Genomic DNA, 26,659 nt, shown 5'->3' on the forward strand with positions numbered 1-26,659 from the left:
CGCCGTCCCGCTAATAACAAAGCTGCCTCCCTCCCCACTCCCAAACTGCGCACAATTGGCACTCTGGATATTGAAACACGCCTCGCTACTCAGCGAACTACAGATGCTCGTCGCGCTCGCAGTCCCCAAGCTCTGCACGCTCGGACTAACCGTCACGCCCCCACCCGACGGCGCTATGATGGTCACAGCGAAGTTGGAGCCGCTGCCGCCCTGAAGGTCGGCCGTGCAGGCTGCGTAGTTGGTCTGGCAGGCGAGGAACGCCGTGTTGCAGGCTGCCGAGTTGGGGTATGAGGTTGCGATGTAGGGGAATGGGAAGTAGGGGTTGCTGGGGTAAGATGCAGTGCCAGTTATTGACGCCGAACTGCCCGAGTTTGTCGTTGTTGTAGTTGCGGAATTCGAGCTGGCTGTAGCTGTAGTCCCTCCTAGCACTGCTCCTCCAGTTCCAGTTGTCGAAGCGGCAGTAGCAGCGGCCAGGGTCCCGGTACATGTTGCACCTGTCGGACAGCAAGCTATGTTCTTCGCTTTGTCGGTAGTACATATCGAACCTGCTGTGCAGCAGGCGCCTCCGTATTTCGCATTGAGGGTTGAGCAAGAGCCGAAGTTGGCTGGGCAAGAGCCATCTCTCTTTAACAGGTCGTGGGGTTCGTTTTCTGCTGATATTAGCGTTTCGTTGGAGAGGATGAGGGATTCGGTGTGTGTTTCGTAGAAGGGTGCGAAGATGGAGGGGATTTGGAGGGCGGATATGGGGAGGAGGAAAAGGGATGTAGCTAGAACGTTGGACCGCATTCTTCGTTCGTTGATTGACCGCTCAATAGGCTTTGTTGACACTGGCTGATAAGAGATAACCCCGCAATGAGATGAGTTCGACCCTAATTGCTTTGTGAGTAGACCCTGTTCAAGAATTGGGGATGAGAGGTAACTAGAATCTTCAATCAATCAATGCTATCAAGTGCTGTCAATTGGTGTGAATTGGCTCATGCGAACTCTGACTGGTAGTGGGTGGTTCTCGAATGATATTCTGGTTGCCAACACAGCAACGCCTCGCTTCGGGGGTGCCCCTGAATTGGACCAGCCCAGCCTAACCCCTGGTACCTCGAGTCATAGGTGTCACAAATTATATTTGAATGTGTATCTCAGAACCGAATTGCAATGAATTCTGCGAGCTGTACTACGAGAGGCTCAACATATGCTATCTTATTGCCCGCCCCAAGCCAAATATAAACGCCTATTCCCTTATCCTTGTACCCTGACCACCTAATTGATCATGCAAACTCTCAGATACCTTTTAGGTCCTTATGCAGAGGGGAGCTATGAGGAGGAAGTCTCTCCTTCATACTTTCTCTCATAACATCCCACGGAGATGGTGTGACAGGATTAGCACTGCTTTGAGGTGGAACATTCTCTCTCAAAGCTCGCCAAGAAGATGGTCCGACTGGACTGCCAGAAGTTTGAAGAGGAACGTTCTCTTTCAAGCTCTCTCGCAAATCTCTCCAAGGAGATGAATTGATAGTGCCTGACAAATCCACAGCAGTCTCGGAACGCGCAATGTCAATGGATCCATCACCAGCATATTCCGTCCGGCTCAACGCATCCCCCTGAATTCTCCAAATAGGGCGACCCATTTCCATCAATTGCTCTCCAAACTCTTCTAGCATATTGAACACAACGCTCTCTGGGGGGTCTACTTTCGGCTCTCCTATACCAGCCTCGCCTCCAAACGTAGCCTTCCACCAGGCCTCCTTCCACTCTGCGACCACAGCCTTCGCTGCCTCGTGGCTCGGCTGCACATCCTTGGCTATCATATAGAACGAGCTTCGAGTACCGTGCTTCTTCTGTGGCTTGAACGCCTCGAGCTTCGCAAATTTGCTGAATTTATACAAGATATTCGCCGCCGGGAACGAATCGATCTTGTGCAGCAGCATGACCAATGTGCCACCTGCCTTAATTCGTTGCATTGCCAGAATGAGCTGCGAAGTAGAGAGACGGATAACTTCATTCCCCTCTCGGTAGTCTTCGCGTTGTTGGGTTCTCAAAACCATGCCATCGCAGAAGACCAGATCGAACGAATGGAATTTAAAGGGACGGATCGTTAGGAACTTCTTTCGGTCTGGATGCCCTGGTGTGATTGGCTTGTCGGTATATTCGTTGACAAGCATAGTCTATGGCATAACAGTATGGGAGTCAGTAAGTTCTTTGAGAACAAATTTCGAGTAAAATGGACGGGCGCGTGCAGAATGTAAGATAATAGACTATCTTGACTTGTATGTTTTTGTAACCGAATTGATCACTTACGACATCCAACAGCTGAAGCCCCGCCAAACGGTTCCGCTCAATATGAATCGGGTGGCCTCCTTGCTCCATGGGCAGTGTGATTGCGAAAGCTTTGGCCCTGGGATTGAACCTAAGAACCGCTGCAGTATATCCTCCTGGTGCCATACATATATCTAAAACCTTCATATCTGAACCGCGAGCTGTTTGCGGAGAAAGACTGCAGAGAAGGAAGGTCAGTTTGAGTGTTAAGGGAAGTTTAAGAAGAGTATGAAGTAATGAACCAGAAGCCGTGAGATGTCCCTAGAGCAAATGCTCAAGAACCATGCCGGAATAGGATACAATTGAAATCCCCAATAACCTACGCTCCAGTCATCCCATTCATCTCATCAGCAATCTGGATCATCATACGAAAGAACTTCTGCTCCCCGGAAATATCCGTATTATCCGCTCTTTCACGCTGCGCCTTGAAGAAAGCATCACCCTTGTCCTTGTTTTGCATCCAACCCTAGCAATCTGTATGAGCGTCGTCGCCCTTCAAATTCACCCCGGACTGATAAACACAACTTACTCTATCTCTGAACCCCATGACCCTAACAAACTCAGGCTCATTCTGGATCAGATACGCCTTGACAAGCTTGCTAGATCGCTCCGTTTTCTTCTCTCGAGGATCGTCTTGCAGCGTGTTGGCTTCCATGATCTTGACGAGTTCGTCTACGGAGATCAGACTTGGTTTCTTTGGGCCATTGCCAACTTCGATGGGAGCTGTGGGGGTTGACATTATGTTCAAGGATTGACGTGTTTATACAGTGCGTAGTGTTATGATTGGCCGCGAGTAGCGGTATATAGAGACTCGGAGGTTGAGTTCTGGATTTTGGTGAGATGTTACAGGCAGGAGCGATGAGAGAATCATTGCAGGCGAGTACAGATCTGGGAAATTGAAAGTGAATGTCTAGAAAAGTGTCGAAATTCAATCTGTTATTCCACCTTGCAGGGTATGTCTATGCCGACAGAGTGTTCAATTGGCCAGTCATTGATTGCTAGGAAGCATCAACCTGTCAATTGATTCGAGGAGTCTCAAAGACCTACTATCCCACTTCCAAGTGGACAATCAGAATTCAACCAGGAATAAGAAGATGCGGCTGTGAAGACGAGAATCTAGTAAGACATCTTGGATCAAAATTGCTAGAGGAAGTTCTAAAGGCAAGCCCACTTCGAGAGATGCAGTAGGGAACATAGACCACAGCAGACGTTAGGCCAGACCTCCTTCAAGTCACAACATGATTATTCACTGAATATAAAACACACTGCATAAGGATTTTGCTGATATTTTTGCTATGATACAAGCAGCAAGGTTCGTGTTTTCTCTATATTTGTTTGTAAGACCGGCCACCCCCATATGAGGTATCGAAGTAGAACTGGACGCGAAAAGCCAAATTTTGGAAAACCATCAATCTGAAGCGTGCATGCAGGCCCCATTATCAGAAGAAAGCATTACGCCTGACGGGCAAAATCAGAATCTGCCTAGACTTTTGGGTGACATGTGGGTGTGCCAGAGCTATGAACATGTGCTGTTGTAAACCAAACAGAATAGCAAAGAAAGTCATGCTCGATGTGATGGAGATGAAAGCACACTGCCAAGATGTGGCAGAGATCTCCATCCAATCTTTCTGTGCTCCTAACAAACGCCGTGAATACCACAAAACAAAACTCGTAGATACAATCAATGTGAGGTGCTTAGCATTTTCACCTGCATATGCTGAAGCTGATGTTTGCCAAAAGGCGTCGGACGCTAATACGATCTGCTGTGAGTTCGAATGCCGATATAGATCAGGACGGGTTGCTCAAGAACAGTAGCACCAACGCAAATATAAAGGGACCGACGATTCGACGCGATCAGGATGAATCCGACTTCTGCTTTGGAGCCCGTTCAAGTTCCTCCTTCAACTTTTGATCAACAAAGTTGTCAATCTTCTTTCTGCTCTTCATATCAAGAGCCCCATTTCGCCACGCTGCTCGAAGTTTTTCGAATGCGGGCCGGTCGGTGGCGTCTTCGCTCTTAACTAGCTCGACGTAATGGCGTGCGAGGGTCTCTGGAATGACCTTCTTCTTGCTGTTCAGAATCTCATCATAATAAGATATCAAGTTCTGCATCCCGCTCAGGGCATGTAATCTCGAATCCTCGAAAGCATAGCTTCGAAACTCGTTGTACATCGTTAAATTGAAATTTCGGCAAAGGAAATGTGACCAGAATTCATAAAGAAGTTTCATATCGGCGTGGGTCTCTCCGTGTGCAGATGCGTCGCGATGTTTTAAAGCACGAGCACGGAAGGCCGTGTAAGACTCCTCGGAGTTTTGCTCAGAGACTGGAGCTTGCTGTCTCTGTCCTTTGACCCACATGACAGGTGGTCCATTACCGAAGGCTGTCTTGGTTGGTGAAAGAGGGGTAAATGGACTTCTTGAGCGTCTGATAGCATCAGGAGAACTACAGTAGAAACAGTTAGCAAGCTGGACAACAGGGCACAGCATCTAGTTCTTACGTTTCGGTAACACGTGCCCCGTTGGTAAGAGCACGCCCTTGACGGTTGTCATCGATCTCCTCTGCGATTGATCTACTGTCGATAGAACCATTGGAGAACGTCCTCGAGGATGCCTTGTGAAATGGTAACTTAGGTTTTGATTCATCTGAACCTTTGGGTTGAGCGAAGACGAGAGTAAGATTTGCGACCTCCTCGTCACTGAAAGTAGTTTCTACCTCGAGAGGATCAGGTGCACCATTCAGGGCATGTAAACCAGGAGCAAAGTCAGGGACAGCAGCTGACAGTGGAGTCTCGGGATGGTAGTGGTTACCGTTGCCGTTTATGATAGGTACAGCCGGTGCGCCATTTACATAAGGTCGAAACTCCGTTCCATTAGGGGAAAAAGGTGGGGGTGACATTGCATGGTTACCAGGCATCATCATAGACCCCATTTGGTGAGACCTGTGTGGTCGAAACACCTGGGCCGGGCCATCATTTTTTGCCGTCTCGTGTCTCTCTTCCATTGCCATGACCCACTTCTCCCATCCCTCCTTCCTTCGAACTCGATCAAGGTTATCGTCTCCCCGAACGAGATCGATAATGTCCGACTGCTCACAAGCGTGACGAATCAGCTCAAACTCTTGCGTGAGAGCTTGAAGACGCCTGAAGTTGGCGACTTTTGACAACAGAACGAATCCTTGAGAGTCCATGTGTTGTCGAAGGAACATATCCTTGCAAAGATTGTCAATTGAGAAGTAATATTCCAGTTGCATTGTTACCATTGCAAGCACCGAAATGTGATCAATATAGGGATTAAAAGGGGTAGCACTCATAGACTGCATAGGCTGGTAGTCGTACATTTGATTTGAAGTCTGCAGGGATGGCATATGCTGGGAGTTAGGAGCACCATTGGAAGGGTATCGGCCATAGATATTAGCAGTATTGGGTATTGACTGTGATCGAGAGGAACCACCACGTCCGCCTCTAGAAGGTGGCATAGCGTACTGGTTGCTAAATGGGGGCGGTTGAAGAGGAGGGCTATAAGGACCAGCGCTTCGAACGGGATAACCATTTGGTGGCTGGGCCCCATGACCATTGGTGAAGATGTGTTGAGGATGTTGCTGGCCATTTTGGAAGTTATTATGACCTCTGGCTCCGCGGAAACCTCCTCGGCCACGTTCGGAACGACCATCTCCCCTCTCACGATTGCTATCTTTGCCGTAGTTTCCGCCTTCCTTCGACTGTTCAAATGCCCTCGCGTTGGGTTCACTTCTGCGATCGACAGGACTTCTACCGTTGCTATCAAGGGATACACCCTGCTCTGATTTGAAGTCCCTAGAGTGTTCGCCTCGAGGATGGTCGGGGTTGATATCAGGACCATTGGCATTGGCAGTGAATTCTGCGCTCACGCCAGACTCGCCCTTACTTGCGCCACTCTTTGACTTATCTGTTCCGGTCGTGATCAAAGGTTTGCGTTGATCTTTGGCTCCAAACTGATCATTTGGCTGTCGCTTTGCTGAATTTGGGGGTAAAGAAGCTGCACGGGGAGCATCACCTCTACTCAGATGCTTTTCAGACTCTGCGGAAGGAGTGCCAATTGCGGTATTTTGTGCCTTGTCTCCAGCTACCCCGGCTGTATGGACTGAACGACCAGCAGCTTCTGTTCGACCCCCACGAGCTCCTCCACGGCCTCGACCACCTCTCGATGGCAATGGCGTATTGAAAGCAACTGATGGAACGTACGGCACTGGAACCCACTTCTCCTTCGGCCTAGGTTTATTAGAACCGTTATCATCTTTCTCCTCCTTATCTACTTTCTCCGAGACTTTGCGTTTCTCTTCCTCCAGGGCGGTTTCGGGGGTTGGCCATGACATCGAATCTTCAACAGGTGGGGGCAGGGGGCTAGCCGATGACTTTTCCTCGGGACCTCTACTTCCTCGCGCACCAGATCTCTTCGTCAATTGATCTTCTTTAGCCTTGCCTGATCCTTCTATGTTCTTCTTCTGCGACTTGCTTGGACTCAAGGCATCTTTTGCCACGCCGTTTTGTGCCACACTGACCGGTTTCTCGGATTCTTCAACACCAGTGGACTTGCCTCGCCTCTTGTTCTCAGGAGATTTACCAGTGTCGTTTGAGGTTGAGAGCTCAGCTTGCGGAGTTTGGGCAACAGCCGCCGGCTTCTTGGCTGCTTCAGCCTTGCGTTTCTGCCAGAAATTTACAGTCGGTAATGGAGCTGGAACAAACACTTCTGGCTTGACCTCTTCCTTCTCCTTTTCGGCTGCTCCCTTCTCGTCTTTCTTTTGCTTCTTTCCCTTCTTGCCTTTTTTCCCCTCGTTGCCATCGGAGTGTTTTTCGTTCGTAGGTTTGTCCTGCGGTAGTTTTTCTCGTCCAGAATCGTTTGGTCCTCCCACTAATATGAAGTCGTCGTCCTCCTTTGGAAGTGTCGATGTTGACGCCGTGCCTAAACTCGGGGACACTGGCCGCGATACGGACTTTATTGACGACGTCACCTTTGATTCCGTATTCGATCCATCCCCTAATTGTTCAGTCCGACTTGGAGCTTCGATGCTTCCATTGACACTTTGATCGCCTCGTTCCGAACCACCGGAGGGCGTATTTGTCAAGGTATTCGTCCCCTTTGCCGGTGTGCTAATGCCAGAAGCCGCGTGATTTGAGGCAGCACTTGAAGCGTTGGCTGAAGAAACACGGCTCTTCGCAGCCTGTGCATATGAGAAAGCAGGTGCGGCTGGAGCAGCCTCTGCCGCTGGCCTTGAAGTAGTAGAGCTCATTGTGAACTATTTGAAGAGACTCGTGCGAGGATCGGAATATTATACTAGGAAGTAGAGGCCTTGTCTGCTGCCACTTGACCACTGGCAGGCGATCTTCAGTCACCTCCAATTGTGGATGTCCGGAGAGGTGTGCTCGACCTCTCCGCACGACTCACCCTCAGCGTCGACCAGGTAGGTCTTGCTGATTCTCTTGGAGGACTTCTAGAAATGAAGGTCGGTTGAATTGGAAGGTGGGATATGGGGGAGGCAATTCTTCGCAAGATTTTGTGGGGTCGTGAGCGAAAAAAAAAAAACCGAGATTTCAGTCGCACAATCGTCGAGGGTTTCGATTCGAGAGGGATATCGTGGGTATTACAGGCAGATCAAGTACCGATAATTGACACTTGAGATGTTGTTGATAGACTCGCGTAGAGCGAAAAGCTGAAGGTCTGTCTGTTTGATGACACAAACGATGCTGGCGACGCTTGAAGAAGAATTTCAATGGCGCCACAAAAGACTGGATACAGAGTGAATGTTAGCTTAATGGTTCCAGCACGAGATGAGTAGCAGATGCAAAACGCGGTAGATCTCGGTCGGCGACAGCAAAATTTTGCTACGTGCGCAAATATCTCTGGCGCCGACCAAGAAAAGAAAAGACGTCTAGATAGCCAACGGGAACAAACATCAAACCTCGGGCAACAATAGTACCAGCGATTCCTCAATATCAAAAATAACCTGCGTTATATTTCGTTTCGTTGGACCGTTGAGGCAGCAATGGTCGTGGGACCAAAAACCACTCGTCGTCAAAGCGTGCGGCACGTTCTGCACCACAAAAATAATGCAAAGAAAGGTCGATCGTGGTCGTAGAGAATACCGAGTAGACGTGAGCAGTCCTCTATCCTTCTCTGGCTTTCTTTTTTTGAATGCAGAGTCGAAAGGAAGACGGAGAGAAGAGGCACTGTTGGGGAGGAGGAGAGGTTGAGGTTCGCTGATTTGATGGAATCAAAAAAAATTAGTGCGGCAGTCTTTCCCGCAAAATAGTCTGTGGACCAGCACAGAAAGCAAATTATTGACTACGAACCAACGCAACACTTTTTGGGTGTACCAGCTTATCTTTTTAAACTTATTTTTACTTGATCATGCTTGCAAACCTTTCAGTACTCAAGAATTTCATTCCTTATACGGCTGAATAATGGTATGGGATGGCTGATTCTGCACCGGAACCCCTCCGGAAGAGGTTCTATTGGAGCGTTCTCTGCCCTGTCCTGGTGCTCTTGCAACCCTGAGATAGTGCCGGCTATTTAAGTTAACCTAATGTAAATGTGTGTTCCTGATCCGACAGCTCCGATTCTTAATAGCCCGTGAATTCCCGTGCGACGTCGAGATGTTCCACTTCATCAAGCAACCTATTCAATAATATAAGGAAACACAGGTTCAACCACCGTTAAGAATAGTCTTGCTGGTGGGTAGGAGAGATGGTGGGCTTTTCTCGTGTACGAGTACTTCGTATTAGCCACCTAGAAACCAGAGTCGAGTCGGCCAACGAACAGGCAAAACACCCCTTATAGGAATCTGCCAGCTTGATTTCGATAATGGAAACTCTTCTCCCCCCATCTTCACTTCTCTCATCCTAGTGATCTGGGGTGAGAATTGTTGCTGGTAAGCCCACCTCCAGGCACGGATTTTAATATTCTAGATCTAAATAATCAAATTCAAACTTATTTGGAGGCCGACTCCTTTACCGGAAACCATCCATTCTACTCCTACACTTCTCCTCTTTATATTCATATTTCAAAATCAAAGTAGTTTGAATCCTGTTCATGGAGCGTTTTGAAATGTATAATTGAAGATATCACGCATCGCGGAACATTATTGGTTGAAACACTGCACCCGAGTTGTTACTCAAAGCACGGGAGCACGGGAATATGGAATGTTTGGGATGTTATTGCCCGAAAGGCTATTATATCATTCTTAGGTCAACAATGCAGGAATACCTAAGATTCAGTTCCAAGCAGGTTGCCGTTACTAGCTGACGCGCAAACACGCGTCTCACCAATTCGCATCGAGGCGATATCACATGACCACGCTTCAAAAATAAGGACGGAGAGAAGACTTGATTTTCTTGGGGTTCAATTCGCACTGGGTGCGGTGTATGAGCGTCTAGATTTAGCTGTGCCTGCTGCGCCTCTGTTAACCTGTCACCCAACTACATAGGTAAATTAGTTTTGTACTTACACGATACTTTAACGAGGGGTTACTTACGCGGCAGCTCTTTGAGCCCCAAAGGTTGTCGCAAGCCGCAGCCCACTCGATCCCATAGGGAAGTAGCTGACTAGATACCATAACAAACAAGCCAACTGCACAATGGAGGATATGAAGGTCAAGATTGTATTTCCAAGCTACAAGTAGCACTTGGTTAGCAAGACACACATTTGAGGTTGATGAAAGTGCTTACACCGAGACTGAAATATAGAGTGAGGGCAATGGACCCGAAATAAGCTGCAGTGAAAGGGAGGCGTGGTGTCGATATCAGGTGCTGGGCATAAGTAATTGGGCCCATCATAGCAGCCCATGATGCAAGGAACAAGGCTGAACCCAAGGACCATCTGGTGTATCACATGCCACAGTCAGTCTTCATACATGATCGGATTATGAATCATATCGAGTTCAATAGATAATAATAGGCTCCCTCTTCCTTGATTCCAAGTCCAATACGATATTGACAAGGTGCACTAAAATCAAGAAATCGGAGCTAGAGAATAGAGTATGCATGAGGTTGAAGGATGCATGCAAGACGGATACCTGCAGCGGGCGCGGTTGCCGAGAAGTAACTTGTCTCAAAACCGCATTGGATGACCTCTGCAAGGCAAAACATCAGAGACAAGAAGATGGGGGAACTTACAAGATAGCAAACTTGCGAGGCTTTGCCATCATGATCGGCCATAAGGCAAAAACAATAACAAAACAAGCAAGAGCACCGAGATTGCAGCCACTGAAGATAAGAATTCGGTCCCATCTGCTCACTATAGAAGATGTGGGTCAGCCTCTCAAATCTTTATCTAGAGTAATACGAACGAGATCTAGCTACTTTGGCTGCACTTTGGCCGCATATCCCACATGGTCCGTGAGTATGGCTGAAGGCTGATGCAGGCACAGTGAAACGTGGAAGGGAATCAAGAATATGTTGACTCACAAGCAAACCAAGCCTCATCTTCTTCTCGACGAGTCCTGGCCGGAAGTGGTGCCCCGGCTCCCTCAGTCGTTGGAAGTCTAACATAGCCACTGTCGCCAAAAGGGTTCAACGACTTGATTGACGATAAGAGGCCGGTCTGCTGAGCAGTGTTGACAGGCACATCCGGATCTCGGCGTGACCATCCGAGGGAATTCATGGAGTCTCTGAAGGATGAGGATGCCATAGTAGGTGTAGGTACAGATCGCCGGTAGTTGAGAATTAAGGTTGTTACAACCCCCGCTCTAGTCTGTCGTAGATTTGCGAGTTATCGTCCTACCCTGCAGGAATTAGGACGATCGAGAGAGATAGCCGCCGACAGTGCAGCAGCAGTGAAAGTGATCAGCGGAAAGTAGGTAAAGAGTCGGGCTCTAGTCAAGAATGAGTGGAGGGGCCAGTAGGAGGGTGAATAGGCTCTGCAGGTATGTTGTGCGTTTGAATGGGTTGACGAACGAATGACCTCTTGAAGTCGACCAGGGTTGGAGCTAGACAGATTGTTCCCGACTTGACGCCCTTCCTCGTGACCAACTTGAGCTCTTAGTGAAAGAAGCTTTTGGAGAAGGGGGGTGGTGTGATTGTGGTGGGAGCTGTGATTGGCCGGAGGTGGGTGTCGGAGTCGGGCTTCGATGGCAAAGTTGGCCTGCTATGGGAATGCGACGGGCCGGCTAGGTGAAAGATGGCAGAACGAGGTGGAGATTTGGGTGGTAGTTTGGTGGAGGTTCCTTGGTATGGTGTTGGTGTGGTATGCGAAAAGCCAGGTTATTGAAAACAAAAGCCAAGACGAGATGAGACGAGACGAGACAAAGAAACATGGACTACCTTAGCCTTGCTGAGGTGGAGGGGGGTGGTGGCCGTACAGTATGTGTGTTATGGTTATGGGAATCTTGAGAAGAGGCGAAATTATTTGTCGTCCAAGTACGCTTTTCTGTCCTGAACACAAGCGCATCTGCCTTAGCGAATCGAATGGAAGGAAGGGAAGGGAAGAACCACAAGCACCAGAACCGTAGTTTCTAACACGACTGTGCAACGTAACCCCGGCTTTTGCCCTCTTCTGCAGCCAGGGTCCACGTTTACGTATATGGTTCAGTCCATGCTATGGCCACCCATCCCCATCCCCATCCCCATCCCCATACCTATTATTCATACCCATGCCCATACCTCGAGCAAGAAGCGGGCGAGCGCAACGGTTCGGGCCTTTGAGGGAGCGAGGCGAGCGTGAGATCTACAGCAACGGGCCAGCGCGTACCGGTAATGTTTAACTCCCTCCGTATATACTACTGCCGGCTGTTGGACCAGTGGCAACAACGCCGGCGCTTGCTTGATAGTGAGACAGGCTGCTTAGGACGCAGAAGCAGATGGGTACCTAGACCAAACACTCTGATAACGGATAAGGGACGGTGGACTGATCGAGTCCCCAAGGAATGTAAGTCCTTCGTATCGGACAAGGGACGTAAAGCAGTGAAGACAATATTGTTCCACTCGTTCAGTCTACCAAACTCTACCTACCTAGGTACTCTTCCACTGGCAGGCTACTGAATCAGGCTATCAGACATTTTCGGCGTTCCATTACGAATCAGCTGTGGCAGTGTGGCTGCCCTCTATCATTCCTCCCTCTCACACCCCCCTCCCATCCTAAATATCCTACCCCTCCATCATCTTTTAGACTCATAATTTTTCGACCCAGACAAGCTTAAGTGAGACTTGAGGGTCTGCCCGGAGTCTGAAAGAGGAGACACTCTGGTCAAGAGCAGCAATCAGGAGGTGCAGTGGCTGGATGATGTATGCAAGAAGGGTATCCGGAGGACATATAACTATGCTTGCGCAGCTCAGGTCTAATGTTCCGCATCCATCCAAATCCATCTCCTCAGATCAATCTCAGATCCAGCTGCAGTGTCTCCACACCAAGCCCAGTCACGTTATTGTATCATTACTTGCCTCCAAGTAACAAGTATCCATCTACCTGCTGCTTACGGCCAGAGAAGTACGAAGTACCGAGTCAATACTTAACATCTCGACATCTCACTTAGAGTGGCCCCAACGCACACAGTCAGCTCATTATAAGACACAATACATCACCAGCCCCCAATATAAATTGTTTTGGCTGTATATTAGAAGCCGTTCGCATCCGCCATCCGCCGCCCGCCATCCAAATACCAAGGTCCAAGGGCGACAGGTCCAGACCAGAGCGAAGCGCTAGGCATACGAAGAAGACAGCCGTGGCACCCGCCGCCTAAATAAAACCAACTTGACCAAGGAAAGCCCCGACATAATTCTGATATATGTACCGTTGTCTTAGGAACGCGCATCCTTGTTGCCTGGGAAGTTCCTCATCATCTCTATTAATTCCGAGAGACGCATTATATCGTCGCGCGCCGTGGTCCTGGTCCTTTTCTCCGCAAAGAGGCGTTGAAGTCAATAACCCCGCCGTTGCGTTTCTCGAAATAACTCACGGGCAGATCTCGGGCTTGCGATAGGGGAATATCCCAAGATAGCCGCGGTATCCCAGGTATCTCGTAGCTTGGTGTATACTGTACCAGATACACTTCCTACATACCGCCTCTATTAGTGTACACTTATACTCGGCCGCTACTCGAGATATTGAGAGCTAAAGACGGAGTTATTTGGCTTGACGTTGCTTCCACTAGCGGGATTCACGAAGCGAGCCAAACCCGTCATTGCATGGCTTGCTTGCTTCTTCACCGATTGTAGCTTTCAACTCAATTCAGACCTCGACCACCTCAATCACCTCGACCGCCCAATCCCACTACCAAGTCTCTGTCTCCGTCCCCGTTTCTGCCTTAGTCTCTGTAGCACGGCAACTGGCATTCTAACATCGACAGAGGCTGTACAAATACCCCGTACTGTACCGTACCGTACCGCGAGCGAACCTGTACTTGTCTTGTCCCGCATCGACCGGAGTGACTCGAGAGACTACTCCACGCCCACCTGGTCTTGTCATACCAGACATCTTATCGCCCCTCCGCCCTCGATTTTCTCCACACTTCACGATTCCGCCATTTACCCTTACATCGCTGTACAACCGTCCCGCAAGTGCAAGCCGAACCAACCCGCCAACAATCCTTCACCGTTACCTCTCCGACCGCCTGTTCGAGGCTGCAGTAAAGCAACGCATCGTGGATATTCTTCAGCAGCGGTTGTTTGGGTGTATATTTATCTCCGAGACCACTCTCGCCTTGCTTTTCTGGCATATAACCAATATCACGTCTCGCAACAATCGATTATCATATTCCGCACTGTCCCGTCGCCGCGACCACACTGTGCTCAGAAGCGGCAACTGAAAACTTCCACAGGCAATCGCTTTGTACGCCAATACTGCAAGACAGCCGTGGCATAAGAATCTACAGACCGTCTCTAAATTATCCACGTCTGCTACTGCAATCGCATTTCACGACGAGGAGACGGTATAATCTGCGTGTCCGATTTCTGCGACAATTTCGCCGCTGTAAGTCCAAACTTTTATGACATCAATTTACATTTTATATCCAGCAACGAACATTGGGCCGGCTGCGGGCTTTTCAGCGCACGGAAGCAGCCTCTCCTGCGACCTCAAGTCACATAGTTTGCTACTTCGTACCAATAACACCTCGAATTCTTATGCTTGCTTTTTTCTTCTGGCAATAACAGCTGCTAATTTTTTGGGGTCACACATAGATATCGTTATCGGCAATCGATTTTATAAAGAGCTATAGAACAAACCCAGGGGCTACCTCGGCGACATAATTCTAAGCAACTGGTCAGTCAGTGAACCCAAAATGGCTGGCACGGGTGCCTCCAGCCCATTCATCAAAGACGAGCCTGAAGACCAGTTCTTCGCATCCCACAACCAAAGATTTATGGGGGGGAATCAGCAAGGCTTCCAACAAAACTACAACCACTTCGGTGGCCAGAGTGGGAGCATCAACCCTAGCGATCTCACTATGGCGAGTAACGGGGTTGCCATCCCAAATGGATACGGATCCCCGTTTCAAAACAATTTCACATCTCAAGCGCCTGCACCTCATGCAAATGCAAGCTTCTCCAAGGGAGCTATGTTCGAGGATGACGAATTACTCGAGAGTATTGGGACAATGAACGAATCGCATTCCAACCAGGGTATGCAGGCCAACCGCCAAGAATTTGGCATGGACTACGGGAACGATTTTCAACAAAACATATACTCGGGTCAAAATGGTAATGCTGCCTTATCGATCGATCCTAACCACATAAATGGCTACTCCAATACTCCAGACGGCGATCCCATCCAAAGCCCTTTTGTGCATAACTTCAATCATGCCCAATTTAGGCACATGCAGCCGCAAAACAACTTCAGCAACTCACTCCACTCGCCTGTCTCCTACAACGGCTCACCTCTTCCTGGATCAGACATGCACAATGGATCGGCGGACGCCGCGAGACAAAGACCCCGGTTGTCCCAAGTGATGCAAAGGAAGAGCTCTAGTGCTAGAAGCCCATTGACTCCCAAGACCCCTGCTATCTCTTCTCTGAATATTGGTTCGGCCGAAAACGGCACATTTCCAACTCCCATTCGGACGTCACAACATCGACACCAGAAAACATTATCTGGCCAATGGGATCAGACACCCAGTAGTCTTACCTCCTTCCCAGGCTCTGAATTTTCTTCGCCAACTCAAGGTGTTCATCCTAACCCACAAATTTCTGATATTCTTCTCAAGGGCACATCGATGCCGGCCAAGTTGAACAACGGGCATCAGGCTGGCAATGCTCCTGCTTTACAATCCCAAGAAATGAAGAGGAGGAGGAGACGAGAGTCCCACAACCTGGTCGAGCGCCGGAGGCGAGACAATATCAATGAGCGAATTCAAGAATTAAGTCATCTTGTTCCTCTCCATCGCCTCGAGGATGAGAAAGTACGGAAGGCTCTGCAAAACAACGGGCCATTGTCACCCACCCTTGCTGGTCTGTCTCAGCCCCCTTCTGGTATGAGCCCTCCTCAAGCAACGTCAGGTCTTGCTGGACCTGGCGCACGAAGGGCTACCGCAGGTAATATCACTACGGGAATTCCGATTGAAGAGAAAGACAAGGGTCCAAACAAAGGCGACATCCTCAATGGTGCAGTGAGCTGGACTCGCGATCTCATGTGGATGCTTCACACCAAGCTTCAACAGCAAGAAGACCTCGCCAATATCATTACTGAGTTGGGCGGCACGTTCCCGTTCGAGGAGACCGAAGATGAAAGACGTATGCAAACCGAGCTGATGGATGCGATGATCAAGAACGACGGAGGAAAGTTTCACTATTCCCGTGCACCGGGTACCGGTCTTCGAGTTCCAAAGCATACCGACGTCAAGGGTGACCCTGTTGGTAGTTCTTTAGGCCAAAATGATACTTCGCTTAGCCCAGAAAACCACAGCACAGGTGGTGACAACCAGCCTGGTATGGGCGGACCCGGCCAATTCTGGAGCGGACATAACAGCGGAGGCAGTGGAGCCGGATCAATCAGTTTCAAAGAGGAAGACGAATATGGAATGGACCTCACTTCGTAGTCATACCTTGCACTGCCTACTAGTCCGCGGACATATCACGTGGAGGACGGGTTTTCTTTTTGTCCTCATTTTATCTTGACCTGGTTTTTTTGTATTGATTTGGACTCGCACGGGGTTCTCTGCATTTGAAGGTAGTTTGGGGGCTTTGCCATTGGGGATGGATAGGCGTTTCAGTGCTGTAATTTTGATCTCTTTTTTTTTTGCCCCCAGCTCGGCATGAATTTAGTCTAGCACGGGATTGGGTTGCGGCTTTTGGGATTGCACATCATCATCATTCACTTCTCGCATTCATATTTCTGGTGCCTCGCCACCTCATTGTTCTTAATTCCCCCTGTTTCGGTTGCTCTCGCTTGGCTTGCATTTGTTGGATTGTTTTGTTGGAACCCCTTTATGATACCTACCGCTGCGTTTGCTTTGTTTTCCTTGAATACTGGGGGGTTTAGGATAACCCCGCCTAGCTAGCATTCCATTTAGCTGGATTTGCTGGATTTGAAATATATCAGTTGAATACCCTACTCTACTTTTACCTCGGCGCTCTTGACTTTGCAAACACAGACGTTAACTGTGACAGTCCGAAAATGCTCCATGACAGCTCATCGTACCGTTCTGTCTTCTGTAATACTAATTCCGATTCTTGGGTACCTACCCAAGCGTCAGTCACAATTCCCCGAAATCCAGATTCCGGAAATAAAAGCTTCTAGAACAGGCCTCGGAGTATTGGTCCAACGTTTCGTGTGAGGTGAGCGTGGGACATGTGTTTTGATTACCTACACCAGAGTCAGTCGATAGATACTTCTCTACCTAGGTAGGTACCTATGCTATTTAGTCGTCGCACTCATTCAAGCCCTTATCGCCCGGAACAGTTACCGGTATCGATCGATAGCGGTAGTTACTTTGAGCATCAATATCAATATACCTACCTAGTATCTCGATTGATAGGCCGGGTCGCACTGCATTACCTCGGCATACGCGTGAAGCGAAGCTGAGCTGCTCATTGGCGTATTCATTGAGTTGAGCTGAGTGAGTGGCACTTGCCTTTTTGGATCTGTCGGATCTGGGCGGTTGGTGATGACGATGGGGTATGTATTGTATTGACTGATGCTAGGACACGGTGCTGCGATGATATGCAATGCAATGTAATGTTTCATTTGAAAATTTGAATTGGGAGACTGGTTTGTGGGAGTTGAGTTTCGGATTGAGGTAGAAAAGAGTAGTCAGTCTATTGAACTGTCTCGGAGTAAAAGGGCTTTCGACGCGTGGGCGCTGATGAGAAGAGAAGGGAACCGGTTCCTAGATAGATAGATGTTTTTTGCATGCAAGTCCCATTGTTGCTTGACGTGATTGTGACATGGCAACATTTACTCTACTCGATAGAAGGGAACGATTCACGGTTTGCTATGATAATCTTTATAAAAAATCATTTGGTCAATACAAAATACTTTTTAGTTCCTGGGTATCTAACAAACGCCAATGCTATCTTTCGTCATCTAACCCAAGGGACAAATACACGTGGAGCCCTTAGACAAAATAATCCCAATCCACACACATCATCCAACAATAAATCACCAATGTTTACATACCAGAATATTCTCCTGATAGTGCATAAGAATACTCCACGTCTCCTTCCGCTTCATACCCTCTTGCAATGCAATCATCTCAAGCGCTTCCCTCCCATTAAAATACTTGCCCGAAAACCTAAACCAGCACTCCCTAACCTTCGGATCCGTCCAACGCTTCCCGAGCGCAGCAATGTAGAGCGACTCTTCATGGCTGACTTTATGCGGATCCTTGATGATATACGGCGCCATAGTCTTCAAATGCGCAGCACGGTTATTAGAAGGATGACTCGTAGCAATCGGCGTTGGCATCTTCGCGAACTCAGCGGCAAACTCCTTCGCATCCTCATCCGCCTTTTTCGCCAGGCGATACAAGCGTGCCTGTTCAGCAGCCTGCTCAGTCGTCATGGGCGCATTCGGATCAACAGGCTTCTTATCATTACCAGACTCATCGGTCGATTCGGCAGACTGGCTTGATGCCTGGCTCTTGTGCTTTGCCTTTTCAAGGGCTTCGGCTTGGAGCTGATATTGTACTTCGTAGAGGATTTCAGGCCAGACGCAGATCCAGGCTACGGTTCGGAGCTGTGATGCCCAGCCGCCGCGGATGGCCCAGGCGAGCATGTCGATGTAGGTTTGCCGGTGGTCTTTGCTGGGTGGGAATGTCTTATATGGCCGTGGAGCTGCAGACAGAGTGGCTAGGAAACTGGGGAGGGAGGGAGCGAGTGGGAAAGCTTTTCGCCATGCTACGCTGGCTTCTGGTAGTTTGCGGCTATCGCAGTTGGGGGAGACGATGTACGTTTCGCGAGCGTGGAGGGGAGGGATCGCAATGGCTTTGCGCCAGTAAATAAGATGTTGGGCCAAGATGAGTAAGCTGTTGACTTCTATGGAGTTGGTTTGAGCAACTTGGAGGAAGGATAGGGTTGGCTTGCAGAGTCGAATACACTCGATTAGAGGAGCAGAAAGCTCAGTATTGTCAGCTTGGATTTCGGAGATGATTTTAGTCTCGTCATCAAGAAGGAGGAGAGCAAAGTGCTTGTTCAAATGTGTCGGGTCTTCATTTCCTTCCTCATCGATTATAGGATTGGCGGAAGTCAGGAGTAGGCCAAGCATTGCCCTTTCATCTGGATTAGGCAAGCTGGTAAGATAAGGAGGGACGGGGATTTGGAGGGACAATTCTAGGGGTGGACTTGTGGCTAGACGAAGGATAGCGATCTTATTGTTCGAGATGGCAAGGAAGACATCCCGGATGGCAGCAGCCAAGGTAGATTGAAGTAAAATTTCATTCCATACCCAACTCATAGGACGACCTATAGCCAGGTTAGCAGCTTCTAAAGAGAGAACTCTAGGGAACGTACGCTCTTCGCGGGCCTTTTCCTTCATAGTCAGGATCATCTCGGACTCTTTCCACACAAAATTGCTAGAGGCTTGTGCATGATTCATGGCCTTGTTGAACTTTTTGATAATGTGCTCGTAGATCTCATGGATCCTTTGGTCTTGCTCCTCCTTCGGAAGATTGAGTATGAAAACCACATTGAACATCGTCATGCCACCAGTATCATCGCCGTCTTCAGAGCTATCATCACTTGGCTTCTTCGCTTCATCAGACTTTTCTTCTGAGCCTTCCGGATCACCACTGCCCTCTTTCTTAGACTTCTTAGATTTCCTGATCTTTTTCTTCTTCTTCCATGTTCCATCTTCGCGAATGTGCATTGGATACGTAACGAAGCGTAGAGGATCCAGAGAGAGTTCAAATTTCTTCTTGTGGAAGGCCCTTGAAGGAGTTAAGATACTCTCTAGATCGGTGGTAGGAAACTCGAATACGTGTTCCCATGGGACTACATGCTCTCCGTCTTCATTGTCGAAGTGATCGTCGCCCTTTGGCTGGTCCTCGTGATCCAACTTCCTTTTCTGGGACCCCACCTTTTCTGTGATGTTGAGCGTGCTCAATGCTGGCAAGGCGGAGTAATCGCTCTCCTCGAGGTCAGACTCATCGCTGTCATTGGAAAGGTCGTCGTCCTCAACAGGTTCGGGGTCTAGTTCTGTGCCAAATCGCAGCTCGCGCTCGGCTGCTTTGTTGGAGGGGTGCGCAGGGTAATGAAAGACGAATCTTGGGCCATCTTTGGATCTGATGACGAGCCCAATGGCCTTGAGCCCTGCATAATTGCCCAGAGTTGCAAATACCATCTTTTGTCTCTGCTCTTCTGCATTTCCCAGACGGCCTTCGGATGGAAGAGGAGGAGATCTTTTGGGCTGTTTACTAGGGAGAGACCTCAAAGCGAGGGGCGCTAGCTCTTGTTCTTGTGCCATCATGGCCCGTGCGTCACCCTTTATATTGGTCGGCAAGGAGTAAGTATATTCTATTGTAGTGTCAAGAAAAGGTAGCAATTAATACCAAGTTGTTAAAGTTATCCAATTTATTGCCTTGGAGGTTTGAATTTCTTTTACACTGCTACTATCTGGGGGCTTCTGTCTGCGCCAGGTGTCTCAGAGTTGGACCAGTGCATGGCTTCTGTTGGGGGTATAAGACACCAAAATCGCTCAAGTAGTACCTTTGCAGCAGTTGCTTGCTGCTGATTGCGTATGTTCTGAGATTTCCGGGCAGCAACTTTTCCGGGTCGTCCAAGAAATTATTTGACGGTCTCATCGGAGTCTACTGATGTTGCGAAGAGTTGCTTCGTTCCATCTTGTTTGCGGCTTTCCCGGGCTTAAGAGACCTACCGATAAGAGGTTATGAGGCTTTACAATCCCTTCTCCTAAATCAGGATGCGTTGACAATTCGTTAGATACAAATTGGTGCCGAAACTACGAGTCGAGATCATAAGATGTTTCAGTGCCACCAGAAGAGATTGTCGCACAGGATATGAGGAAGTTTGCGGCATATCAATGATAATGGCTGCTATTAGCGCTCTCAAATTGCGCAGCAGATTCTGAAGCATGTTCTTCAGTAATTATAGGTTGAAAGGTGGACATCACAAAGTTCATCTCATGACTTAGTCAACGCCGACCATTCGGTGTATGACCTGGGGCTATTACCAGAATCTATCTCAACAGGAGGAACTAGTCAGGCAATAAGCAAGAGATGTTATATGGACAAGATGAACTATACCTTGGGCTTCTTGTCTTGCAGTCTTCGGGGCCTACAGTATCATTTTCACCCGCATACCTTTACTTCCCCAGTCCCCGTACATGCTTCGCTGCATGTTTCTTTTCATCAAAGAACCCAGCTGGTTTGTCCTACATTTTAATTGGGGCTGTTGGCTTTTGTGGCGCTGCCATATTAGTAGAGGTGCATTGAGATGCTGAGAGGCTGCGAGATAAGGAGTAGATGTCTACCTTAAACCTTTCCAAGGGAAAGCGACCCCCCAAGATTTGCAGTCTTCTACCCCATTGATTACCCCATTGCTCTGGCCCTCAAAAATATGGGGTAGTTCTTCTCAAAACCACCTCTTTCAGAAGTCCAGGCCCACGATCCCGGGCTCGGCAACATTGGTCACTACTCATAATCCAACCGACTGCGACGACGAGTTTCCCCAAACCGTTATCAGATGAGACAAACCGAAGTGAAGTATAGAATAGCCAGGCGCAAAACAAAATCCTTTTGCCCAGAATGGTGCGAAAGCATCACAGGAGAAGGAATGATGGTTTGAATTTGGTGTAGAGTATTTCGCATATCCCGTTTCACTCTCAGTATGGCTCCCAAACCATCAATCCCATAACGCCAGTACTCTCGTTTTGCATGCTGACCTCCTACACCCTCGCGTTACCATCTCAGCTCATTCTTCTTCCCATCTCCCGCCCCTTCATCTTTCTTCGCGGCGCTCGCAGGCTTTTCTTCGCCGAACCCAAGGTTCTTGAACTCGTCCTTAGCCATCAAATTCCTGTGTTCCACATTTAGCTTCTGTTCCTAAGCATCCCGTAGCTATAGCATACCTGTCCATCCGACACGACAGATAAGTCTTCGCGATATTCCTGCATTGCGCCTCATTCGTTCCCTTGACCTTCTTGATACACGAGAGGTAGTTCATCATGACATCTTTGCACTCCCCTACACATCGTACGCACCAATCAGCAATAGCTCCTTCGCAGCGTAGCGCAGCGTAGCTTGATGGCTTCAAGGGTTCGGCATCGTACCATCATGATCAAGAGGGAAGCTTCCACGCTCCGGCCTGCATTCCCAATTAGCACCACCCCCTTTTACCAGCACATGGACAAACAACTTACGGAGTAGGCTTCGAATTGATCTGCCTTCCACCAGGACTGCCAAAACTACTCATAATGTCTTTGTAGATGTGCGAGAATATGGCGCGATATAAATTTAAGCATTGATGTATGTCGGCCTTTTCGAGCTCGAAACCTCCGGCGCTAAATCCCCAGATTATGACGCACAGAGCCAAGCATTTCTGCTCTGCCTAAGTACTGTACTGTACTGTATCCTTCTTTTCATGTACTAAACTTTTCTCACTACCATAAACAATACCTAGGTAATTACCATACACACAAGATGATATGTGAGTAGTTCTGTATAAACAAAAAAATACTTCCAGCCGATAGGCGGGAATAAACAAGACTCTTGATGGAAGCTATTGATATGGCGGCGTAGAGTTCTCGCTTTAATCCAATACTCCGGTCCCGTACCAACTTTGCGCTTGTAGCACATGTAGAAAAGTTGGGGGGTTATAATGGGAGTGTTAATCTAGGAAGAATAGTTGCTACACATACAGTTCAGAAAGGCCAAGACATAATTAAGTAGGTAAGTAATCCTTTGCCTTCTCTGACCCATTTTTTATTCTTAGCATACGACGGTACGGTACGGTAAGGTAAGGTTAAGTCAAGCTAAATTCATTTTATTTCACTTTACTTTACTTCACTTTACTAACTCTCTATAAATATAGGTAGGAAATACACACAAAGATCGCGGCAGAGCAAGGCAAATGGCGAAAAATATACTTCGGAGCGCACTTTCTGCACTGATTGATTAATCGAACTATGCTCTGGCTCGGGGACAAGACCTGGCTAGAGCTGATGCATCTCTTTGCTTAGCTATCGGTATGAAGCTACCTATGCCTACCTTGAGATGATGGTATATTGTACGTCGAATAGTAAGCCTGCGTGTGTTAGGTGCCCCCAGGGAAGGATGCATGTATCTACGCAAATTATAGGGAAGGATAGTATTAAGGTGTAAGGAGTGAAGTGAGTTGAGTTGGCGGACAAGACAAGTGGATCGGCTTCGGATTTCACCTCAAGTCGCACTGCACATCACATTCACTTCCTGCAAGCCCCTCTATTTCATCCCATCCATCACCCCTCCCTCCCCTTCCCAATCCGGTTCGATTCGATTCGGTTCAATGCGATACCCCCTGTCATAGATATCGGAAGTCTCGGCCATACTCACATTACAAAGGTCTCGATTTACTCGTACAGTACACCTATAGCAACAGTAGCAGTAACAGCAACAGTAACCTCAACTCACACGTCCACGTCTTCTTGTACATCCCGATAAGACACATATTGTGCAAGGGAAACGAATCTCAACAGCGACATGACGCCATCGTGCATACCATGGGATACATCAATGTCAAGCCTCTCGAATCAGATGCAAATCTTTGGCCGACGGGGTATTTTCCTCATAGTAAAGCAAAAGCTTACACCCACGCCACCAACGCCACCAACGCATCAACACCCGCCTGCCTCCCGAGCCGAGATCAAAAAACCCAAAGTAAGCGTGTGGACAAAGCATCCGTGTACCATATAGGCACTCAAGGATCGCCCCTTTCCCCTCCCGCAGTCAGTCAAGTTATAGTTAGCCACGTTACTAGAACAGCCACTAAGAGCGGATTGTTTGGTGGGCTGGACTGGACTGGACTGGACTGGACAGGGCTGGATTGACCGCCATTTGCAGATTGATGGGTTTCGTTTCATGAGTCTCATAATTTCCTAACCTACTATAGCAAGATGTATGAAAAAAAGCGTGTAAATTCTCTGACCAACGAATGAAAAAGTAGGAAATTCGTAGCTCCATCCGTTTCCGTCCATTCCCGATATCGTGATAAAGAAACAACTAATGTATCCATTCCTAAGGCCCCCCTGCGTTCGTGGGTTCCGTACACACTTCCTTCCGTTGTACTACCCGTTTGCGGATACAAGCTTGCGTTGAGAGCAGGTCACTTGCATGATTGGTATGGGTATGGGTATTCTTGCGCTTAATAGCGGGGAGCTGTTCGCAATGGGTAAAATATCAGTTATAATTCTTCCTTATGTAAGGAGGTTTGTATTCTATATGGAGAAGAGAATAGGAAAGAAAAATGTAGTATCAACAATCATCTATCAGAGCAGAGGAAGGCGTATTATCTCAGCGTCCACCATCAAGTCTTTTTCGTGTGTTCATGAACTTCGTAATGGCGTTATATATGTGACAATGTGAAGAAAACGATGCGCTAACGGCAACGTGGGAAGGCTGGCATACACGATGAAGATATGCTATCTCCTATCATAGCCAACAGGAGGAGCAGGTAGACCTGTTGAGTAGGGGTTGCCATCAGTGTAGCGAGGCCCTCCAGACTCAATACGACGACCACTTGGAACTTGATCGTAGTAGTCATCATCGCGTCTGTAGTCATCGCCGCGTCTGCTTCCACTGGTGCTACTGGCCAACTTCTTTCGTCGTTCAAGTCGCTTCTGGTGACGCTCCGCTTTCTTATCGTTGAGCTCTTTGCATTCGTGGCGCATCTCATTGGCTTCCTTGATCTCTGAGATGGCGCCCTTGATACCGAGGGCCGCAATACCGACAGATGCTGCATCTTGGAGCGTTGCCTTGGCCTTGAGCTTCCGTGCCTCCTCAGGTGTCATCTCGCCCTCCTGAACTGCTCGGTGCCGCGCATCGCGCTTCTCTATACTCTGATAGATGTTGTGTGCAGCATGGATAGTTGCAACAGTGGCCAAACCAGCCGTAAGAAGTTGCTTACCTTTCATCTTCTTAACCCTTTTCTCATCTTCCGACGAGGATCCTAGACTATCTGAATCCGACTCGTCTTGCTTTCCTTCAGCGACTCGCCTATCTTTTCTACCCTGTTTTTTCTGCGCTCCAGACCTGCGGCCGCCGCCACCATCTCGTGTCGAGCCAAGGTTGCTTGAGCGAGAGTCTGCATAGCGTGGGTCATCGTATACACCGCCAGAGCCTCTTTGACTGTACCCATCGTCGCGGGAGCCACGAGAACTTCTTGGTTCGTAGCCGTCATCTTCTGATCTATCACGTCGTCGTCGAGATGATTTATGAACTCGAGTTTCCTCATACTCCACATCTCTGTCGCGACCACCGGACTCGCTCGCTGCTTCTCCGAGTCCAATAGCGGCAAGACCTTTTCTAGCGTAATCCGTGACACTCTTGCTTCTCTTGTGACGGTCTTTCCCAGCTTTTGGGGACGGGCTGCGGCTATCATACGAATCTGGGCTGCCTCTGCGTCGTCCACCGCCTCTGGATCGAGATCTATGATCGCCAGCGCGGGATTGGGATCTCGAGCGGTCCAAAAGTTTCTTTCCAGCTAGTGCTCCTATACCGGCCGTTGCGAGAGCAGCGAGACCTGCACCGGAACCGCTTCCACCTGGTCCCTTGGACCTTGAGCGGGCTCTTGAGCGGGATCTCCCACCCCTACTCGAGCGCCCGTCGTCGTCTTCCACGTCCTTTCTCGAGCCGTTGATCAGGCGGTTACCAGCAAGGCCTCCTACCACAGCCTCGAGGATGTGACGTTTGCCATGTTGACCCGGGTTACGGTCTGCAGCAGCATCGATACTACCAGCTCCGATGGCAGCAGTAAGAATACGCTTGCCCTTAGCCCCACCCCAACCTCCTGGTTCGTTTCGTACCCGGAAAGCCTCTGTAGCTCCAGCTAAGAGAGCAGCCTTAGCAGCTTGTTGGAATTTGGCAGCACCTTCGGGAGATTTGCCACGTCCGCCAGCACGGGATCGGCTTCTTGTAGAGCGGTGACTGTCACCGCTTCCACGTCGGCTACGACCGCTTCCTCCTGCAGCTTTGGCAGCTGCACCTAGACCTGCAAGGCCAAGAGCGCCTTCGACAATAGACTTGCGGCGACTCTTGGTTTTTGGCTTTTCTTCCTCGGAGGAGTAATATTCCTCGACATCGCCGTCTCGATCTTTGTGAGCAATGTATGTCTTGATCTTCTCCTTTCCACCATGCTTCGAATACATTTCTGCTCCTTCATAAGCTGCAAAGGCACCCGCTGCACCGACGGCGGCTGACTGGAGTGGGTTTCGGGAGACGGGGCGGCCGTCTGATTGTTTTCGGTCCCAAAGTTCTTTGCCAGCAAGCGCAAGAGCTGCTCCACCAACTCCGGCTATGATCTTTTGGTTTCGGGAAAGCGAGCGGCGACGAGGCTTCACCACTTCTTGATCGGCATATAATTGACTCTTGCGGCTTCGTCGGTCATCGTCGTGGTATGAGCGTCGTGGGTCGTCGAGGTAGTCTCCGTAGCCACGCTCGGCAGAGCGAGAGCGGACTGGCGGGCCGTACCGGTCATCGCGTGCTATAGAACGAGAGCCTGGCGGTGGGAAGTCACGTCGGACTTCTTCGATTGATAGATCGCTATCTTCGCGATGAGGCCGACGGACTAATTCAGTGTGACGGACAGCGGCGTAGGGGGCTTCTGGTACCGCTGGAGCGCCTCTGACATATGTTTCTTCAGTCTCGACGTATCTGGGTTCGCGGTCATCTCGACTGTGTCGGTGGGATCGATGTCGTCGGTCGTCGATTCTGTCGTACGGGTCGATGGTGGACATGTTG

The 26,659-nt window shown here is 49.0% G+C and overlaps 9 protein-coding genes across 9 annotated transcripts; 2 read left to right on the top strand and 7 right to left on the bottom strand.

The window, feature by feature from the left end:
- Positions 1-18: 18 nt before the first annotated feature.
- On the bottom strand, positions 19-786 carry LHYA1_G008592 (uncharacterized protein; the record flags this gene model as incomplete). The annotated part of the gene is made up of 1 exon (XM_031153512.1): positions 19-786. A coding segment is annotated over one exon (768 nt), but the record flags the coding sequence as incomplete, so codon positions are not given.
- A 488-nt stretch (positions 787-1,274) lies between these two features.
- Positions 1,275-3,049, bottom strand: LHYA1_G008593 (uncharacterized protein; the record flags this gene model as incomplete). Its single annotated transcript, XM_031153513.1, has 4 exons — positions 1,275-2,159; positions 2,293-2,488; positions 2,634-2,776; positions 2,840-3,049. The coding sequence occupies 4 exons, from the start codon at positions 3,047-3,049 to the stop codon at positions 1,275-1,277; spliced, it is 1,434 nt and encodes a 477-aa protein (XP_031001533.1).
- Positions 3,050-4,164: 1,115 nt separating this feature from the next.
- LHYA1_G008594 (putative HTH La-type RNA-binding protein) lies at positions 4,165-7,576 on the bottom strand (the record flags this gene model as incomplete). Its single annotated transcript, XM_031153514.1, has 2 exons — positions 4,165-4,753; positions 4,809-7,576. The coding sequence occupies 2 exons, from the start codon at positions 7,574-7,576 to the stop codon at positions 4,165-4,167; spliced, it is 3,357 nt and encodes a 1,118-aa protein (XP_031001530.1).
- Positions 7,577-9,745: 2,169 nt separating this feature from the next.
- SFT2 (Protein transport protein) lies at positions 9,746-10,971 on the bottom strand (the record flags this gene model as incomplete). The annotated part of the gene is made up of 5 exons (XM_031153515.1): positions 9,746-9,761; positions 9,818-9,954; positions 10,011-10,161; positions 10,458-10,578; positions 10,749-10,971. 5 exons carry the CDS (start codon positions 10,969-10,971, stop codon positions 9,746-9,748), a joined length of 648 nt encoding a protein of 215 aa, XP_031001531.1.
- A 3,586-nt stretch (positions 10,972-14,557) lies between these two features.
- Positions 14,558-16,309, top strand: LHYA1_G008596 (uncharacterized protein; the record flags this gene model as incomplete). Its single annotated transcript, XM_031153516.1, has 1 exon — positions 14,558-16,309. The coding sequence occupies one exon, from the start codon at positions 14,558-14,560 to the stop codon at positions 16,307-16,309; it is 1,752 nt and encodes a 583-aa protein (XP_031001528.1).
- A 1,562-nt stretch (positions 16,310-17,871) lies between these two features.
- On the bottom strand, positions 17,872-20,172 carry NPR3 (Nitrogen permease regulator; the record flags this gene model as incomplete). Its single annotated transcript, XM_031153517.1, has 2 exons — positions 17,872-19,172; positions 19,221-20,172. The coding sequence occupies 2 exons, from the start codon at positions 20,170-20,172 to the stop codon at positions 17,872-17,874; spliced, it is 2,253 nt and encodes a 750-aa protein (XP_031001529.1).
- A 1,453-nt stretch (positions 20,173-21,625) lies between these two features.
- COX19 (Cytochrome c oxidase assembly protein) lies at positions 21,626-21,890 on the bottom strand (the record flags this gene model as incomplete). Its single annotated transcript, XM_031153518.1, has 2 exons — positions 21,626-21,743; positions 21,796-21,890. 2 exons carry the CDS (start codon positions 21,888-21,890, stop codon positions 21,626-21,628), a joined length of 213 nt encoding a protein of 70 aa, XP_031001526.1.
- Positions 21,891-22,465: 575 nt separating this feature from the next.
- On the top strand, positions 22,466-22,840 carry LHYA1_G008599 (uncharacterized protein; the record flags this gene model as incomplete). Its single annotated transcript, XM_031153519.1, has 2 exons — positions 22,466-22,611; positions 22,762-22,840. Coding segments are annotated over 2 exons (225 nt in total), but the record flags the coding sequence as incomplete, so codon positions are not given.
- Positions 22,841-24,342: 1,502 nt separating this feature from the next.
- On the bottom strand, positions 24,343-26,655 carry LHYA1_G008600 (uncharacterized protein; the record flags this gene model as incomplete). Its single annotated transcript, XM_031153520.1, has 1 exon — positions 24,343-26,655. The coding sequence occupies one exon, from the start codon at positions 26,653-26,655 to the stop codon at positions 24,343-24,345; it is 2,313 nt and encodes a 770-aa protein (XP_031001524.1).
- Between the last annotated feature and the right edge of the window lie 4 nt (positions 26,656-26,659).

The sequence above is a fragment of the Lachnellula hyalina genome (genome assembly GCF_007821495.1).
Source record: "Lachnellula hyalina strain CBS 185.66 chromosome Unknown contig00234, whole genome shotgun sequence".
NCBI classification, from domain to species: Eukaryota; Fungi; Ascomycota; class Leotiomycetes; order Helotiales; family Lachnaceae; genus Lachnellula; species Lachnellula hyalina.